The sequence below is a fragment of the Cryptococcus neoformans genome, chromosome 5 (assembly GCF_000149245.1).
Source record: "Cryptococcus neoformans var. grubii H99 chromosome 5, complete sequence".
NCBI classification, from domain to species: domain Eukaryota; kingdom Fungi; phylum Basidiomycota; class Tremellomycetes; order Tremellales; family Cryptococcaceae; genus Cryptococcus; species Cryptococcus neoformans.
The window spans coordinates 732,713-747,712 of NC_026749.1; the positions used below are offsets into that span (position 1 = coordinate 732,713).

The following is a 15,000-nucleotide window of genomic DNA, read 5'->3' on the forward strand; positions in this document are numbered from 1 at the left end:
AGATCACATAGAATAGGCAACGGCAAGATCCGGAATAACTGTTTTCTGCACCTTTCGGTAAATGTTTTGACGCAAAGCAGTAGCCTTCATCTAGCATATATGATGCCTCCGATATAAAGTCGTCAAAAGCTACGAATTGCTATGATACATCACTGTCTAATCCTGTTGCGCTGAGACAGACAGTTGGATTGATATTAAGCAGTCAGTGATGAGTCATGATGTCAATCGATAAATGTGCTTTTATTGTTATACAGTGCACATCTGTGGATTGCTACGAATTCGATGGTTACCAACATATGCCGTGTACGTTTTCCGCTTAAGCGTCTATGTCTGCAACAGAAAGTAATACATCAAGCACAGATACTATTACTCCGCAGGAGGAGAGACATCTTCCTGGGTGCAGTCCCTAAAAGCAGACATTGTAAGCAAAAGAACTCTCATAGTAAGGAAAAATATCTTTGTTTACCTAGCGATATGGCCGGTCTCCTGGCACTTGTAGCACTTCTTGGAGGCAAGAATTGCGGCTTCATCTCTAGGCGCAAGGCAGTCTCGAGCAAGGTGGTTCTCACCGTTGCATCGGTAGCATTTGACAGGAGTACCATCAGGGTTAATGGGTGGTCGAGGGCGGCCACCAAAAGCTCCGCCGAAACCGCCACGGCCCCGGAAAGCACCAACGAATCCAGGTACAGTGCACTCGCGGGCCAAATGGCCTGCAAGCAGCTAATCAGTAAAGAGAGGACAATGGGTTTAATGCAAAGATGGGATCCACTTACCGGGTCGACCACATTTGAAGCACTTCTGACCGGGACCGAAGGCTCCACGCATAGATGGACAGTCAGACTTAACATGGCCTACACCACCACAAGCGTAGCATTGCTTGCCATCGGTAGACCTGGGCTGCGGACAGTTGGTCGACTCGTGCCCAGGTTCCCTAATGGTTTAAACGCTTAAGTACCAGGTCTGTAAGGAAACTTCTGACAATGTTCTCACCTGCAATTGTAACAGAGGCGACCAGGAGCTTGGCAATTTTCAGCAATGTGGCCGACTAAATGGGGTCAGAGAGAGTCGTGTCACAATATACGTCACAGATCATAGACATACGGTTACCACACCTAATACTTAGTCAGCAAAAGAGTTCCAAATCTGAAATACTGCATATTGGAGTAAAAATAGAGGAACAATACATACTTGAAGCAACCCTGGCGGGATCCGGGAACAGCAGCAGCTCCACTATAAAAGAGTGAGCAAGATGAGTACAGGTTGTAACAACATCATCAACCAGAACATACAACATTGTTTTCGTCTGCGCATTGAAAAACGAAACGAAATCAGCCATGGACAAAGAGAGCTCCAGACAAATGAAGATGCTCACCTTTGATCTTCCTCTTGTACAAATGCTGCCGTACTTTCCTCCACACACGCTCAGTCAGCTGTAATTGCTGGAGAACAGATGGATGGAATGGGAGATAAAATAGGGACGCCGTGTTCCTTCGTTGGTCAACGCCGGGAGAAATGAAAAGTTCGGACTAGCGGCAGCAAACAGCAGCGGCGGCGACTACCGAACTTTTCAGAGAATAAAAAGCCACGTCAGAGGGAGAAGTACGGCGGTCACCGCCGCCCAAGGCGTCGCACCCCGTTAATTACCCTCACGGCCACGTGGCCATCACCAGTAGGGCGGCTGCGGCCGCTGATGGTCTACAGACGGGTATTACGTATCAGAACCGTTAGTACAACAGAAGTACAGTACCACGCAGTATTGCTGCTGCGACTTGAGTAATTGATTCTGCCAGTCAGTCGTCGGGTCCCGGGTCTCGCTAAATTGTTTCGTAAGATAAGTAATAAGCAGGTTGAAATTGCTCCCCATACGTCACCGAGTAGTTTGGTGCCTTGTTTCATGGTTAGTAATATATGTAGCGTATTTTCAAGACTGCGGGCGGGCTCTCTCTTGGCCGATGCCGGTCTCACTCCACCACACGACGCGCCGACGTCGCCAAACGCAGACGCGACACGCGAATTTCGAGGGGGCCGTTATTTTCCTGGATGCGGTGTGTCGAGAAGATGGCGAAAAAGCCAAGCAACCCTCCTCTAAAGCCCAAAGGCATCATTGTTAGGGCAGCGCTAGGTCTCGATCCTCCCCTCGATGATGCGCTAGAGCCGCCAATCCCCCTACCAACCACACTCGCAGCATCACCTATCCCCCTTTGCACCGAGAATTCTATCCTTTATAACCACCATCTCCAGCCCATTCTCCCTCCTTTCTTCATCCTCATCGCACCGTTCCCAATTATTACCTCTTGCTCCATCTTATCTCTTCCATCTTATCCCACGAAAAAGCTCCAATATGAACTTCAAGGCTCTCTTTGCCACTGTTGCCCTTCTCGCGACCGCCTGGGCAGAAGATCTTACTGTCAACTCTCCCGTAAGGATACTCATCTCGACCCCATGAGAAGCTTGCTGATGTGCTATTATTTAGGCTTCTGTGGTTGTCTGTCGTAAGTGCTCTTTGGTCAATGTGATCAGCGCCCCAAGGCGATGGCTTTAGGTACCATCATGTTAAGACCTGTAACTAACTCTGGTGATTCAGAGCCTGTCGCCCTCTCATGGAGCGGTGGTACTGCCCCTTATATCGTGTAAGTACTCTTATACATTCTGTCCAACGTCATTTCGTCCATTGGCGCTTTGCGGTACAACCCTCTTTCTACCGTCGATGGGCAGGCGAATCACAACACAATGGACAAATGAACAGCTGTAGCATCAGCTGCAGGGTCTTTGTCTTTGCCATTGCCTTGTCTTTTGGAGACCAATACCCAGTTCTGACCAAAGTAACTGACTTTTTATTTCGTAGCGCCGTTATTCCCGGAGGCCAGTCGTCCGCCGCTGCTCTTGAGACCATCTCCGACAGCGAGTCCGGTAACCAAGTGACTTGGAACGCCGATATTGACGCCGGCACGTCCATTACTTTCAAGATCACCGATGCTAGCGGCTCGATCCAGTACTCTTCTCCCGTTACTATCCAGGACGGCGACTCCTCTTGTGTCAACAGCAGCGGTAGCAACAGCACCTCTGCCGCTAGCGGCTCCAGTTCTAGCGGCAACTCGACAGCTACCTCCAGCGCTAACTCAACTGGCGCTGCCGCTGGTGGTGCTGCTTCCGGATCTTCTACCGCTGCTGCCTCTGGCTCTTCTGACACTGCCTCCGCTTCGTAAGTCAGGGTCAGTTATGAACTCTTATGTGTGTGGAAGATAACATCAATGCAGAAGTGGAAGTGCTAGCGGTTCATCTGCTGCGTCTTCTTCTGCCGCCGACTCAACTACGTGAGCTTCCCTTACGAACATCAGTTAAGTTGTCAACTAATGATTCGCTTCTAGCGCCGGTTCTTCTGGCTCTGCCGCGACCACTTCGGGTTCCAGCGGCACCGCTGCTGCTTCTGCCGCTGACAGCACGGCTTCTGATTCTGCTGCTGTGCCTCTTGCCGTCCAGATCCCTGCTGTTGGCCTCGCCGTCGTTGGTGGTCTTGCCGCTCTTCTTTAAAGATGAATAGGCCCATTCATTGCCTGAGAGGCTGAGATTTGTATCCTATATGTACGCGACATGATAATAGATTGACGATTTACAAAATTTCCTTTTTTCCACACATTCCCTGCATGTTGCCTATTATCTATGGACATCCAAGTTCATGTGTATGAATTCATTCTTTTGTTATTTATTATTCAGACTGCAAACAATCCTGGAAGCTAGCATGGACGATGATTAAGACGGAATTGAACGCATTTCATTGCATCCATGACATTAATATACTCCGTACTCTTCCTTAAGAGCCTGTTTCCTAACGTCTAAGAGTACTTTCGCCATCTCGTCTTTGCTGGGCATTGTGGGGAACTTGAGACTTTCCGCGTCAAGCACACCAAGGAAGGCTGCAGCTTGCGCTTGTGCAACAGCAGCTGCTGCCTCGGAGGTGATGGTCTGTCCTTCGACAACATTGTTGATAGCAACGCTTGTGTCCGACTTTGACTTTTTGGCGTCCTCTTGTTCCTCCTTTTGACCCCCTTCTTCAAGATCATTCAGACCTCTAGATTTACGCTTACTATTCCCCGTACCTTTTAAAGCCTCCTCGCTCTTCTGAGACGCTTCTTCATTCTCTTGAACTTGCGTCGGACCAACCGAAGCGTCGGGAAGCTTGGACGATATCGAAATGGGATAACGGGGGAGGATGGTCTCGTCAGAAATACCGAGGGCGGAGGCTGATTTCCGAGCTTGGTCTTCCCATCCTATTGCACAGATAAGGTTTATAAGTTTTTGCTCCAAAAAATTATCGCATATGATGGAAAGCATACCTTCTCTAGCTTGCACATCTTCTGAATCAATCAGCTCCTTATCCAATTCGTCTTCATCACCATAATAATCAGGTCCTTGATGTCTGAACATTTGAAATGAAGCGGTGCGCGCAGATTCCTCAGTTGCTTGCTGGGTAGAACGGGTAAACAGCTCTTTAACGCCAGGGAGTTCTTTGGCTCGACCAAAATACCTGACAGAGAAAGAAGAAACATGTAAGCGCCACCCACTGAGACGGTAAGGAGCAACTCACTTGTACCCTCTCGTACCAGGAACTTCTCTGCCTTCATCATCCGTCATCACCCCAGCCGCCCTCCTGTAATTGGCGCCGCCCAAATTAATGATTTGATTCTCCCACGCCCTTTTTTCGCGAAAAAGCTGATTAATCTCATCGTTGAGGTCGCGCACTTGATAGTCCGTTAAAGCAACTAGTGATCAGAATAGTTAGGATTCGATCGACAAGTACACCACCCCATGTCAAGCAGGGTAAAGGAAACATCTTACCGTCCTGGATCTTGCTGACTTTCCTGCTGATATCCCTCAATATATCTCCTCTCCATCTCTCCGCTTCTCGCAGACTTGTACAGCTGCTGGCCATTCGAGGGCGTCGGTCTCCTTTTTGACGAGTGCCTATACCCATATCAATGGCTTGCTGCTCCCGAAAGCGGTAGAGCATGGACTGCGCCTTTTCAGAGTTTCGAGCCATGTTGATATATTGTTAGCCACTACTCTCTTTGATATGACTAATTTGTGATGACTGGGTAGCAATTCGAAGAAAGCGTCTGGGTATCAGATGATACGATAAATGAAGATGGATGGCCCAACGACAAGATGGTTGCGACAGCTAGCATACGGTAGCAGCTGTAACGAAGCGAATCTAAGAACGTCCAGCTGTATATATTACGTAATATAATTTTAAATGGGAACTGTATCACCGTGCGCGCGGCAGCATATCGGACTCTCCCGATATGCCCACTTTGGTAGCATATCGGACAAAATTGTGTCCGCCGTTATCCACCGTTATGTGGCATATCGCTGCATATCGGAAAATCGAATATGCAAGCGCGCACAGTGTATTAAATTATTTTAGCAGAGCTCCAAATGAGCTTTTCGTCGTTGAAGGCAGGCTCGTCGAGTTGTCAGCAATGTGGTGGGGAAACATTACTTGATTTTCTAAACGGTCATTGAGTAATACTCCTGAACAAGGCTACATGAAATTGTAGTAGCTTGCCTGTACTCATTTTAAAACTCTTAAAACCCAAAAAGCTTGAAACCCTCCATTACAATAGTCTTTCCTGGAAATGCATACGACTCGCCATTAGTGTAACCGATTGCGGTCCGGTATACCCCCTTTATGCGCATTTATTGCAATTAGAGTACCAAATGCAAGTGCCAAGCTTCTTGATGCCTAAATTAGGATTGACCACTACGTACATTCCAGCAACGTTCGAAGATGAACGGCAGGCTCAGAACCATTTAAATAGTTCATTCATGACACAGCTGCATGCTTATATAACCGAAGTACAGAATCTGCGCGCAAAGAAGCGCATCGCCTGATCAATCTGTAGGCCCACAACTTATTCTTCTTCTGAATCGGATTCTTGCTCGGAAAGGAACTGCCAATATGTGAGTGCAATTCTTACAAATTCACTGAGTGACTCACCTTCACAAGAGGTTCTGCAACCTTCAAAAAATGGCCCTTGCCATTCGGCTTGGCGCCCTTCTGATGCCAATAGATTATAGCCTGGTCAGACACAACATCTGCGTTGTATAGCACCTTCAAAATCTGGACAAAGGACTTGATAATGCGGGTATCTGTATAGCAATATACTTGGACGGCATTGATGAGATTGACTTGCGCCTTGGCTGACTGACAGAACGTCTCAAGGATAGAGGCGTAACGCTATGAAGTATGGTGCGATTAACAAAGTTTAGTGGACTAAAAAGCCAGAGAAATTCCACTCACGGTAATATGGGAAATAACAAAAGTGTCAATTTGGTCAGAACGAGCAGTCCAGTCCACAGTACCCATGAGAGCGAGCCAGATCCATTCAGAAATATCTGCCTCGGACACTGGCCTTTCAGACTGTTGCAGCTTGAGGGCTTCAACGATCTACTTCGCATCAGCTCCGCCTCCCTTTCCCCAGGAAAACATTTGAACATACCTGGTCAGAAGTCTCGTCATCGTTGATCATTCTCTCCACCGCCTGCACAGTTTCGTCCTTGACTTCACCCAACGCCAACTTAGCGTACCAATCATTGACTACCTGCAAGTTCTCCTCCCTAAAGTGCGCCTCGAGATGCTTTCTGTCCCGAATTTGTAGAGGGAACACGGCGAGAATGCTCTTGAGACCTGACCTCCTGAGCGTGGATCCAAATTGGTCGATAGACTGGCGCGACAAATAAGTCTTGATGAATGCGGTCAAAAAGTTGAGAGCGACATTGTCCTTCACAACGTGCTCCTTTGCGAGCGACTGAAGACAGCGCGAAGAAATTTGCAACTCGATAGTGAGTAATGCAATTGCTTCAGCAAGCTTCTCACGAGACTTGACATCCCATTTGGGAAGGTAAGAAAGTACTCCAGGAAGGAAATTCTCCTCGAGCGGCTTTTGAAGGTATTTATACCTCTGCATCACTCGCTTGAGAACTTCAATCATACCTTTCACGCCATCTTGAAACGCATCGGGGGCATCGTCCGGTTGCAAAATGTAGACAGGAGAGCGCTTGTCGTCGAGATAAGACCCTCCGGGTTGAAGTAGCCCGCCTACGAAAAGAAGCTCGAATAGCTGTTCAGAGTACTTCAAAAACTCAAGAGTGGAGCCAGCTTGCACTAGCTTGGCAACAAGGGCGTCTTTCGTGATGGGGTGGGGAAGAAGAGCGAGATGGAGAAGAAGGGCGTCTCTGAAAGCTGAATAGATATAAGAATCTGTAGCCACTACCGCTGACAATTAGAACTTACCTTCTGGCTCAAACTTTGCGGTGGCTTTCGCCTGACCCTTTCTCTGCTTTATCCTTACTCCGGTAAGGGATGGTTTTTTATCCGTTGTCGGAGCATTACCTGAGGCGGTCGATGTTGGCGTGTGAGACATACAATATGAGATCTGTGCGAGTTATAGTAGGGGTAACGAATATGGAAAGAAAAGATGAGACGATTAGATCTAGATGTCGTGCGCATTATCCGTCATTAAATCGTGACTGCTGTTCTTTTATAGAAGAGCTTGTTACGTAACAATGCAAGGAAGCAATCGGGATCCATCATTTCTTCTCCACGACGTTCGCCCGCTTTCCTTCCTCGCGTTCTTCCATTCTCCCATATTACGTAATTGTTCCTTCCTGCAAATTAACAGCATGAGGAGGTTTGTTGAAACACTGCAAAACAAAAAAAAAAACAAAAAAAAAAAAATACTGTATGTACATAGTAAACTGATTTCTTGTCCTTAGCAAGGTTACAGTTGTCGGCAATAGGGTAGCGGTTGTGAAATAAAGATGTGCAATCCCGCCAGAGGCCAACACAATATGCATGAAAACTTGATCCCATAATACGTTACTGATTCCGTTCTCCTATGGTAGCAAGTATTATTGTTGTTGGTAATAATTGGTACAAGTGCTGTATACGCCCAACCGTAATTTGGTGCCACAATGCTAGCTATTGGTTTGTTCCAGTACAATGATAAACTGGCCCACAATCCTTTGGATCTCCCATGATGCATACTGATCATTTATCTTCCCTTTAGGGTGCTATAAGCCCGCCTTCAGGTTCTATATGCTGATCAATATTTGCAATGTCCCTTCCATCTGGCATACGGCACCACATCCCTCACATTACCCAAGCCAGTCACCCATCCAACCCATCTATCCCATCCCATACCCCAACCCCCATGGGGCACACTTCCGTACTTTCTTAAGTCAAGATACCAACCATATTCTTCCTTTTTCATCCCCATCTCTTCGATCACATGAGTGAGTTCAGTTAAGCGATGCTCACGAAGAGAGCCTCCAGCCATCTCACCCCAGTGAGGAAATAGAAGGTCAAAGCATTCCACTGTTGAACCTTGCGATGCGTGGGTTTTTTCGTTTTTTATGGTGGAAGGGGTAGGAAGCACGTAAAAGGGCTTGAGATCCTTCGGATACCTTGTCACAAATACCGGCCCGTTGAAATGTGCCGCCAAAAGCTTTTCGTGATCTGTGGATATGCCTTGACCCCATGAAGGTGGTGGGGATATCGTAGATGGCGAATCAGCATGCAAAGAAGAAAGTAGCTCAAGAGCCGACGTGTAGGTGATACGGGTGAAAGGCTTATCCATTACCTGTCGCAAATGATATAAGGGGTCTGTGAATTCCTGGGCATGACCAATCACAGATCCAAGGTCATCAACCTCGTGAAGAGACTTGGCGATGATACTCAAGTCGTCCCTCAACCTCTTTCCCCTCCTTTCACCATTTAATATGTTCTCAACAGTACTTTTTACCCCTTCCTCAACTATGCTCAACAGTCCATCCAGATCATTTTCCCAAGCAACTTCGGCTTCAAGCATACGAAATTCTGATAAATGTCTAGATGTCAATGAGGGCTCGGCTCGAAAAGAGGGAGATAGGGTGTAGGTTCGGGAGAGCGCATGCGTGGGAGCCTCAAGATGCAGTTGAGCTGAAACAGTGAGATGGACTGGATGGGGGAAGAAAGGCTGAGGAGCGGTAGATGACGATGGAGGGGGGTAATCAACGATGGTGAACACTTCACCAGCGCCTTCACAATCCGACCCGGTCAGTATTGGCGTGTGAATGTGGACAAAATCGTGACTCTTCAAATCGTCAGCAGCAACAATGAACTGCATGAGAAAATACTAACCTCGAACCAATCATGCCAGTCTCGAGCTAATGCATCCCGTATCCGCATGACTGCCGCTGTTTGAGACGTTCGGAATCTCAGATGAGCATTATCCCGAAGGACTGAAGCAGGTAGCGACTTCTTTTGAATGGGATAGGCCTACCCTTACCCTACTCGTGAGAAGATTTGCGTAGATAATGGATAGCGGTGAACGACACACCTCGGCATCACATGTACCCAACACTTGGGCATTTTCAACAACAAGTTCGACATCTTGTCCTCGCCCTCGAGACTGTTCTAATCTTCCTTTGAGCTTGGCACTAGCCCCAATACTCAAGCTAGGTAAAAAAAGTTAAACTCGTTTCATTGGCAAAAATATAACAATGGCTTGGATTATGATGCGAAACCGGGGAGAGACGCATGTAACAGACAGCTTACCCTTCGGCCTTGCTCTTTCCTTTCAACACCGCTTGTATATTCTCCCCAGTGCTACCATCGCTCATTTCCACAAATGCCACGTTCTTGTGAGCCCTCACAGACTTGATCCATCCATTAATTTCCACAGGCTCGTTCGCGCATGATGCCGTTTCAAGGTGAACGGTGGAAGAGATAGATGGGAGAGTGGAACGACGAGAAGAGAGTAAAGAGCGGATGGTCGGAGGGAGAGATGAGAGCCTGCGCTGAGTCGAGCGCATGGCCTATAGAGAAACGGATGTACTGAGAAGATGAGGGAATTTCGAAGTTATGGATTGCGGATACTCGCGTATTGACTCGAGCGATCTGCTTCTATCATATTATCCCATCAGAAATAAAACCATCTTGTGCCCTATTACGTACGCACAGCAGCGGGCGAAAATAAAAATTACGTACGCATCCAGGTATCTTGCAGATGATGCTTCCACACCCTTAAATAAAATAGTGTCACGACGCTATGCAGAAGTGACACCCGAAACCTCCACCTCTCTCGGCCGCCGAACCAAAGCACCTCCACTTCCGACGACCGCGGCCGATCGTCTAAATTCTCTTTGGTTTCTCGACATCTCTCTTCGCCCTTCGGTTTCTTTCCAGCCATCTCTCTGCCTTCCCGTCTCCCTCGAGCTATCTATACATGCTCTGGTCAGCATGCTCACCACCTCCTCGGGCCCCGTCCAGTACATGAGTCAGCAGTATGAGAAAGATGAGTAAGCAAGGAAAACTAGGAAAAGTATATAAACCGTAGTTTATAGTTTTCATAGTTTTCCTCAGAAAATCAATACTGTTGTCTTCTCTTACCTTGTCCCAGTCCCGTTGCCTCTTTCCACCTTCCAGACCTTCCAACGTCTAAAAGTCGCATCGGTCAGCCATTAGTCCGGCTCCTGTTCCCTTTCAGGCCTCGGCTATTCTGTCCTCGTCCTTCCTCTCGCCGCCCTCTTCGATTGAGCGTCGGGCTTTTACGCTGACCCGCGTGACGTCCCTAACAAATAGATTTTAGAGTGTCAGAAGTCTAAAGGGTTCGTAACGGTTTAATAAAAATAATGCGTAAAAAATGAGCACAATCACCGTGCGCGCGGCAGCATATCGGACTCTCCCGATATGCCCACTTTGGTAGCATACCGGACAAAATTGTGTCCGTTATCCACCGTTATGTAACATATCGCTGCATATCGGAAAATCGAATATGCAAGCGCGCGCACAGTGAATAACAACCCCCTGTATGATGTACTACGAACGGTCTTCATTGCGTGACACCGGATTGACATGTATGTGCTGCTTTGTTTCTGCTTCGCTTGGGAAGTTAAGAAGTTCGCTTCATCATCTCACCATGTCTTCTAAGCTTATCGTCGTGATCTCCGTGCCCACTTTTCTCTCGATCGGCAACCTTGTATTCACAATAACAACATCAATTCCCATATTTCTTGTATGTTGTCGTCATTAAAGGATGAGACATGCCCAAGCTAGGAATCTGCATAGAAGGGTTTTCCACATTCTCTCCCTTCCCATCGGGATTGAAGATGTAGTGCATACCGATTTCAGCCTGCTGGTGGATTCGGTAGAATTGAAATCAGCTTCTCTCCAATATTACCTAATAAGAGACCTTGTTTCATGCCAAAATCCAATACTTGCCTCATAAGGGACATCAGTACCAGTACCACCACTTTCGGGGTTGACCTTCGTCATTGTATTAGGACCTGTTGCCTTTTGAATGGATCTACTTGTGGCAGGTCCCTCTTTCGGCCCAACTGACGGCGCTTTGCTGCTCGATACTTTCTCGTTAGAGACTTCTTTTTCCTTCACTGTCTTCAGCTTCATGAGCTGTTTTTCATTGGCTGATTCAAGGTTGGAAGTTATTTGGGAAAAGCTCGAAGACGACGATGAAGAATTAGAAGGAATTGTAGCAAGTTCTTCCCCCCCGTGGGGTACGCGATGACTTAATTCTTGGGAAACGATTTGGAACGAATAAAAGATAAGTAGTAGAAACCCAAGTGTCATGTTTACTGTCCCAAAAGTTAGCCTTGTGGTCTATGTGTGGTGGGGAGAAGAAAGGCAGTTTTACTAGAGCTGATGCCAATGATCGTCACCAAATTTTTGGTCCTACATAACTTTCGCCCTTGTCTGTGAGATGAATTTATTAAATGTAAGCGATGTCTCTATCTGGCTGTGAGCCACACCCACCTGTCCTCTAGGGCCTGCCTGCTCGCTTTACTTTCCTTAATCTTCGCATTCTCTTGGTCTCTCTTGTCCTCCTCTCTTCTAGGTGTGGACGCCGCTGTCATTGCTTCTCCTGGTGCCTTTTCTTTTTTGGACGATAATCTCACATTGCCTGTGGTCATGCTTCCTTTTCCTCGTTCTCTTTCTCTTTCTCTTTCTCTTTCTCTTTCTCTTTCTCTTTCTCTTTCTCTTTCTCTTTCTCTTTCTCTTTCTCTTTCTCTTTCTCTTTCTCTTTCTCTTTCTCTTTCTCTTTCTCTTTCTCTTTCTCTTTCTCCTTCCTCTGTTCCTGGTTTCGGCTTCATTTTCTTTTCAGAACCTTCCTCTTCCTTAAGTTTTCCAAGTCTCTCCCTATTAAAATGGCCTCTTATAATAATAGTCAGCGTGTTCGATTGAGTTGCCAACTCCTAACTCTCAATGGATAATGACGCACAGTTGAAGATGTGTCCCTTTCTCCCACCACAGCTCCTTTCCTTCGCTCGCTGCCTTCCCCATAGGAAAGGGCCACGGCATCATCTTGTTTAATCTCGTAGTCAGAAATGTCGAAGGGTGAGCCCTCAAATCGTCCCAAGGCGAAATCTCTACTTCCTTCTTGGTCTCTTCCTTAGAAATTTCTCTTTTCTTCCCTGCTGTAGATTTATCTTCTTTGACTGAGGGCGTCTTATTCTCTTCCTCCTGGGCGCTAGAAATGGGGACGAAGGTGTTCCAGACGATTGCAACTCTACAATCGATAAGCCTTAATTATTTAAGAGGCCATAATGGGTAACGATGCAGGAAACTGAAGGCAGGAACATACAGAAGGAAGGCTGTGACCATATGAACATACGTGACATGTATTCCTGGTACCCCGGGCAATGACCCGAGCATTTGAACGACTTTATGTGAGTCAGACTGCCGGCAAATGATGTACGACCTAATATAGTTGAAGCTTACGAAATGCGCTAATGATGATGAAGAATCCCCATTTTAAGGCGGGATCTGCCATCTGCCTGTAGAGCATTAGGGGCAGCTTCGAACATGAGAGTTCAATCTTCTCTATATGCTTACCATACACGGTCTACAGCCGGAATAAGGACTGGCATGACATTGGCAGGCATGAAGAAGACCAAACTGAGCACCAACAGTGCGTAGATGGGAGATGGTCCGACATTTTCGTCCACAGGAATGTATGTGTGGTAAGTGTAAGGTTGGGAAATATGATGGTACACGGGGTACGTCATTGCCATCTATCAGATATTAGAGTACGACCATTGCAAGCTTGAAGCGAACTAGTCAGATATAATTTTTATAAGGTCAGTCAGTCAATCAGTTTATGACCTGGGTCCTCAACCTCAAACGAGCATCAAAGGATGGCCATTGAAAGGTTTCTCATTCTCTTTGCGGAATCGGTCTAACACGGGGTTGTTTGAAAATATACAAAAGCCCAGAAGCCTTGGAGACAGACCTATCGCCTGGCCATGAGCTTATCAACATGCTCCCTCACACCTTCCTCCCATTCGTACCATGTCACAGAGGAATACCAGTCGTTTCGGACCATGCACTCCGCCTGTCTAACGTTTGGTCGTCCATCTTATCAATATTTGTCAACATTACGGACAAGATCCCGACAAGGAAAAAAATAAAGCCTTTCAGACTTACCCCTGATACCTTCCTTTCCCTCAGGTAAAACCTTCATACAACGGATCACTCCTTCAAAGCTGAATCCCATCCTTTTGGATGCCGCTTGGCTGGCAGAGTTCAGAGTAGTAGTGAGCCACTGACACCTCCTGAGCCCCAGTCCACCCTGAGAAGGGTGATCAAGGATGCGATGCATGATCAAACCGGAACAATGGGTTTGCACGTGCGTCCTCTAATTGAAATCATCATGATCAGCCTTACCCAATTTCCATGGCAGGGACCTTACATGGAATGGAGGAAGAATGGTGATATAGCCGGGCTCTGAAACCATAGCCTGATAGCTCGAGTTAATCATCCCGATGATGCCTGCAAATTCGTAGTCTTCCGGAGCAACTTTTTCGCTCTGTGACTTGAGTGGTTCCGAGAAGATGGCAAAAAATTGAGAGTCCTTGAGATCGTGTCAGGGATTCCCTGGAGAAGAGACGTCAGTTTATACTCACGGAAGGAGCCCTGCAGGTAGTCTCTATCCAGACAAGTACGTCACCCAAGTCTTCGAAGGGTTTGACACCGAGCCATCTCAATACCTCTGGGTATTTAGTCACACCATCATAAATGAGTTGGGCATGGAGAGACGGCTGATAAATTGTGTTTAGCATGGAATTTGTTCTCGAGATAGACAGAGGGGCTGGACGTACTACCAGCGGCCTGAGCTCAACTCGATCTGACTTGAGCTTCTTGACTTCGAAGACGTAGTTAAAGTCATACTGGTCTGGCGGGGTGTTGAGGTGTATGTCCTTTGGGAGGTTGCTGGTGGGGTGTTGGTAGGAGTTGAGATATGTCATTGCGCGCCGGATGACGGTCCATTGCTGTCTCACGGCCGGCTAATTTTAAGCTCCTGCTCTGACTGCTGAGTCGGATGCTCCTTCTCCCCGTCCCGCTAACCGACGATAAACGCAACCGACCCCGACTCGGCGCGGACTCCATTTCTTTAAATAAGCGAGATAACCCAAAACAACGAAAGTCCAGTCCGGCATCAATGCATTCGAATACTTGTTATACCACTGACTTGCTCTGAATGCTATACCATAACACGCCAATACTACTGTACAATGTCAAAATCCGCGCTTGAGGCCAACATTCTACACCCAGCATTCAGCGCTCATGTGCTAAAAATCTCAATCTCTAGATGGCGGTGTCCTCCCTGTACTCCCCTAATGTCTTTCTCTTTGCGGCTCTTCTTCCATTGGAAGCGTCTCTTGCCATCTCTTCTCCACTTCCGTCCCCCGGAATGCTTCATGCAGAACTTGCCGCACATCTTCAACGAAGACAAATTCGATTCCGCCCTTGACAGACTCTGGGACGTTCTCGTCAATGTCTGGTTTACATCCCGCAGGAACGATGAGCTCTGTTGAATCGTGCTTAGTCAGCTGCGTATGACTCTAGCTACGGGATAGCTCACTTTTAATACCAGCCCGGTGTGCGGCCAAGATTTTCTCCTTGAGGCCTCCAACTGGCAACACCTGTCCAAGCAAACTAATCTC

At 47.3% G+C, this 15,000-nt stretch overlaps 8 protein-coding genes and 1 non-coding gene; 2 read left to right on the forward strand and 7 right to left on the reverse strand.

Moving 5' to 3' along the window:
- The window catches only part of CNAG_01273 (cellular nucleic acid-binding protein), a 1,857-nt gene extending 4 nt beyond the window's left edge, over positions 1-1,853 (reverse strand). The window contains exons 1-8 of the mRNA XM_012194044.1: positions 1,373-1,853; positions 1,290-1,303; positions 1,189-1,230; positions 1,102-1,112; positions 991-1,045; positions 774-931; positions 467-710; positions 1-406 (exon numbers count right to left, since the gene is read on the reverse strand). The exon at positions 1-406 is cut by the window's left edge and continues 4 nt beyond it. Of these exons, the coding sequence (XP_012049434.1) occupies positions 367-406; positions 467-710; positions 774-931; positions 991-1,045; positions 1,102-1,112; positions 1,189-1,230; positions 1,290-1,294 (555 nt within the window). The 5' untranslated portion in view covers positions 1,295-1,303; positions 1,373-1,853 and the 3' untranslated portion in view covers positions 1-366.
- An 87-nt stretch (positions 1,854-1,940) lies between these two features.
- Positions 1,941-3,767, forward strand: CNAG_01272 (hypothetical protein). XM_012194043.1 has 6 exons: positions 1,941-2,419; positions 2,474-2,492; positions 2,585-2,630; positions 2,846-3,202; positions 3,258-3,314; positions 3,369-3,767. Exons 1-6 carry the CDS (start codon positions 2,342-2,344, stop codon positions 3,529-3,531), a joined length of 720 nt encoding a protein of 239 aa, XP_012049433.1. The 5' UTR covers positions 1,941-2,341; the 3' UTR covers positions 3,532-3,767.
- On the reverse strand, positions 3,669-5,172 carry CNAG_01271 (pre-mRNA-splicing factor ISY1). XM_012194042.1 has 4 exons: positions 4,837-5,172; positions 4,586-4,760; positions 4,335-4,525; positions 3,669-4,268 (listed from the first exon to the last, which is right to left on the reverse strand). The coding sequence occupies exons 1-4, from the start codon at positions 5,036-5,038 to the stop codon at positions 3,790-3,792; spliced, it is 1,047 nt and encodes a 348-aa protein (XP_012049432.1). The 5' UTR covers positions 5,039-5,172; the 3' UTR covers positions 3,669-3,789.
- A 624-nt stretch (positions 5,173-5,796) lies between these two features.
- On the reverse strand, positions 5,797-7,500 carry CNAG_01270 (hypothetical protein). XM_012194041.1 has 5 exons: positions 7,292-7,500; positions 6,498-7,240; positions 6,299-6,445; positions 5,996-6,235; positions 5,797-5,948 (listed from the first exon to the last, which is right to left on the reverse strand). Exons 1-5 carry the CDS (start codon positions 7,419-7,421, stop codon positions 5,910-5,912), a joined length of 1,299 nt encoding a protein of 432 aa, XP_012049431.1. The 5' UTR covers positions 7,422-7,500; the 3' UTR covers positions 5,797-5,909.
- Positions 7,501-7,827: 327 nt separating this feature from the next.
- On the reverse strand, positions 7,828-10,480 carry CNAG_07429 (asparagine-tRNA ligase). XM_012193610.1 has 6 exons: positions 10,430-10,480; positions 10,028-10,259; positions 9,596-9,943; positions 9,378-9,495; positions 9,179-9,316; positions 7,828-9,131 (listed from the first exon to the last, which is right to left on the reverse strand). Exons 3-6 carry the CDS (start codon positions 9,850-9,852, stop codon positions 8,103-8,105), a joined length of 1,542 nt encoding a protein of 513 aa, XP_012049000.1. The 5' UTR covers positions 9,853-9,943; positions 10,028-10,259; positions 10,430-10,480; the 3' UTR covers positions 7,828-8,102.
- A 71-nt stretch (positions 10,481-10,551) lies between these two features.
- On the forward strand, positions 10,552-11,259 carry CNAG_12451. Its single transcript, XR_001045755.1, has 2 exons — positions 10,552-10,896; positions 10,971-11,259. It is a non-coding gene; the product is annotated as a hypothetical RNA (non-coding RNA).
- Positions 10,811-13,062, reverse strand: CNAG_01268 (the record flags this gene model as incomplete). Of its 2 annotated transcripts, none has more annotated exons than XM_012194040.1 (8): positions 10,811-11,171; positions 11,261-11,631; positions 11,691-11,749; positions 11,810-12,208; positions 12,276-12,563; positions 12,639-12,681; positions 12,776-12,831; positions 12,890-13,062. In XM_012194040.1, the coding sequence occupies 8 exons, from the start codon at positions 13,060-13,062 to the stop codon at positions 11,037-11,039; spliced, it is 1,524 nt and encodes a 507-aa protein (XP_012049430.1). In that variant the 3' UTR covers positions 10,811-11,036. The 2 variants fall into 2 exon arrangements, with proteins under 2 accessions (XP_012049430.1, XP_012049001.1); XM_012193611.1 differs by having other exon boundaries at positions 10,811-11,174.
- Positions 13,063-13,182: 120 nt separating this feature from the next.
- CNAG_01267 (hypothetical protein) lies at positions 13,183-14,424 on the reverse strand. XM_012194039.1 has 5 exons: positions 14,155-14,424; positions 13,960-14,094; positions 13,746-13,907; positions 13,481-13,691; positions 13,183-13,411 (listed from the first exon to the last, which is right to left on the reverse strand). Exons 1-5 carry the CDS (start codon positions 14,299-14,301, stop codon positions 13,287-13,289), a joined length of 780 nt encoding a protein of 259 aa, XP_012049429.1. The 5' UTR covers positions 14,302-14,424; the 3' UTR covers positions 13,183-13,286.
- Positions 14,425-14,480: 56 nt separating this feature from the next.
- The window catches only part of CNAG_01266 (ATP-dependent protease La), a 4,007-nt gene continuing 3,487 nt past the window's right edge, over positions 14,481-15,000 (reverse strand). The window contains exons 7-8 of the mRNA XM_012193612.1: positions 14,919-15,000; positions 14,481-14,864 (exon numbers count right to left, since the gene is read on the reverse strand). The exon at positions 14,919-15,000 is cut by the window's right edge and continues 279 nt beyond it. Of these exons, the coding sequence (XP_012049002.1) occupies positions 14,671-14,864; positions 14,919-15,000 (276 nt within the window). The 3' untranslated portion in view covers positions 14,481-14,670.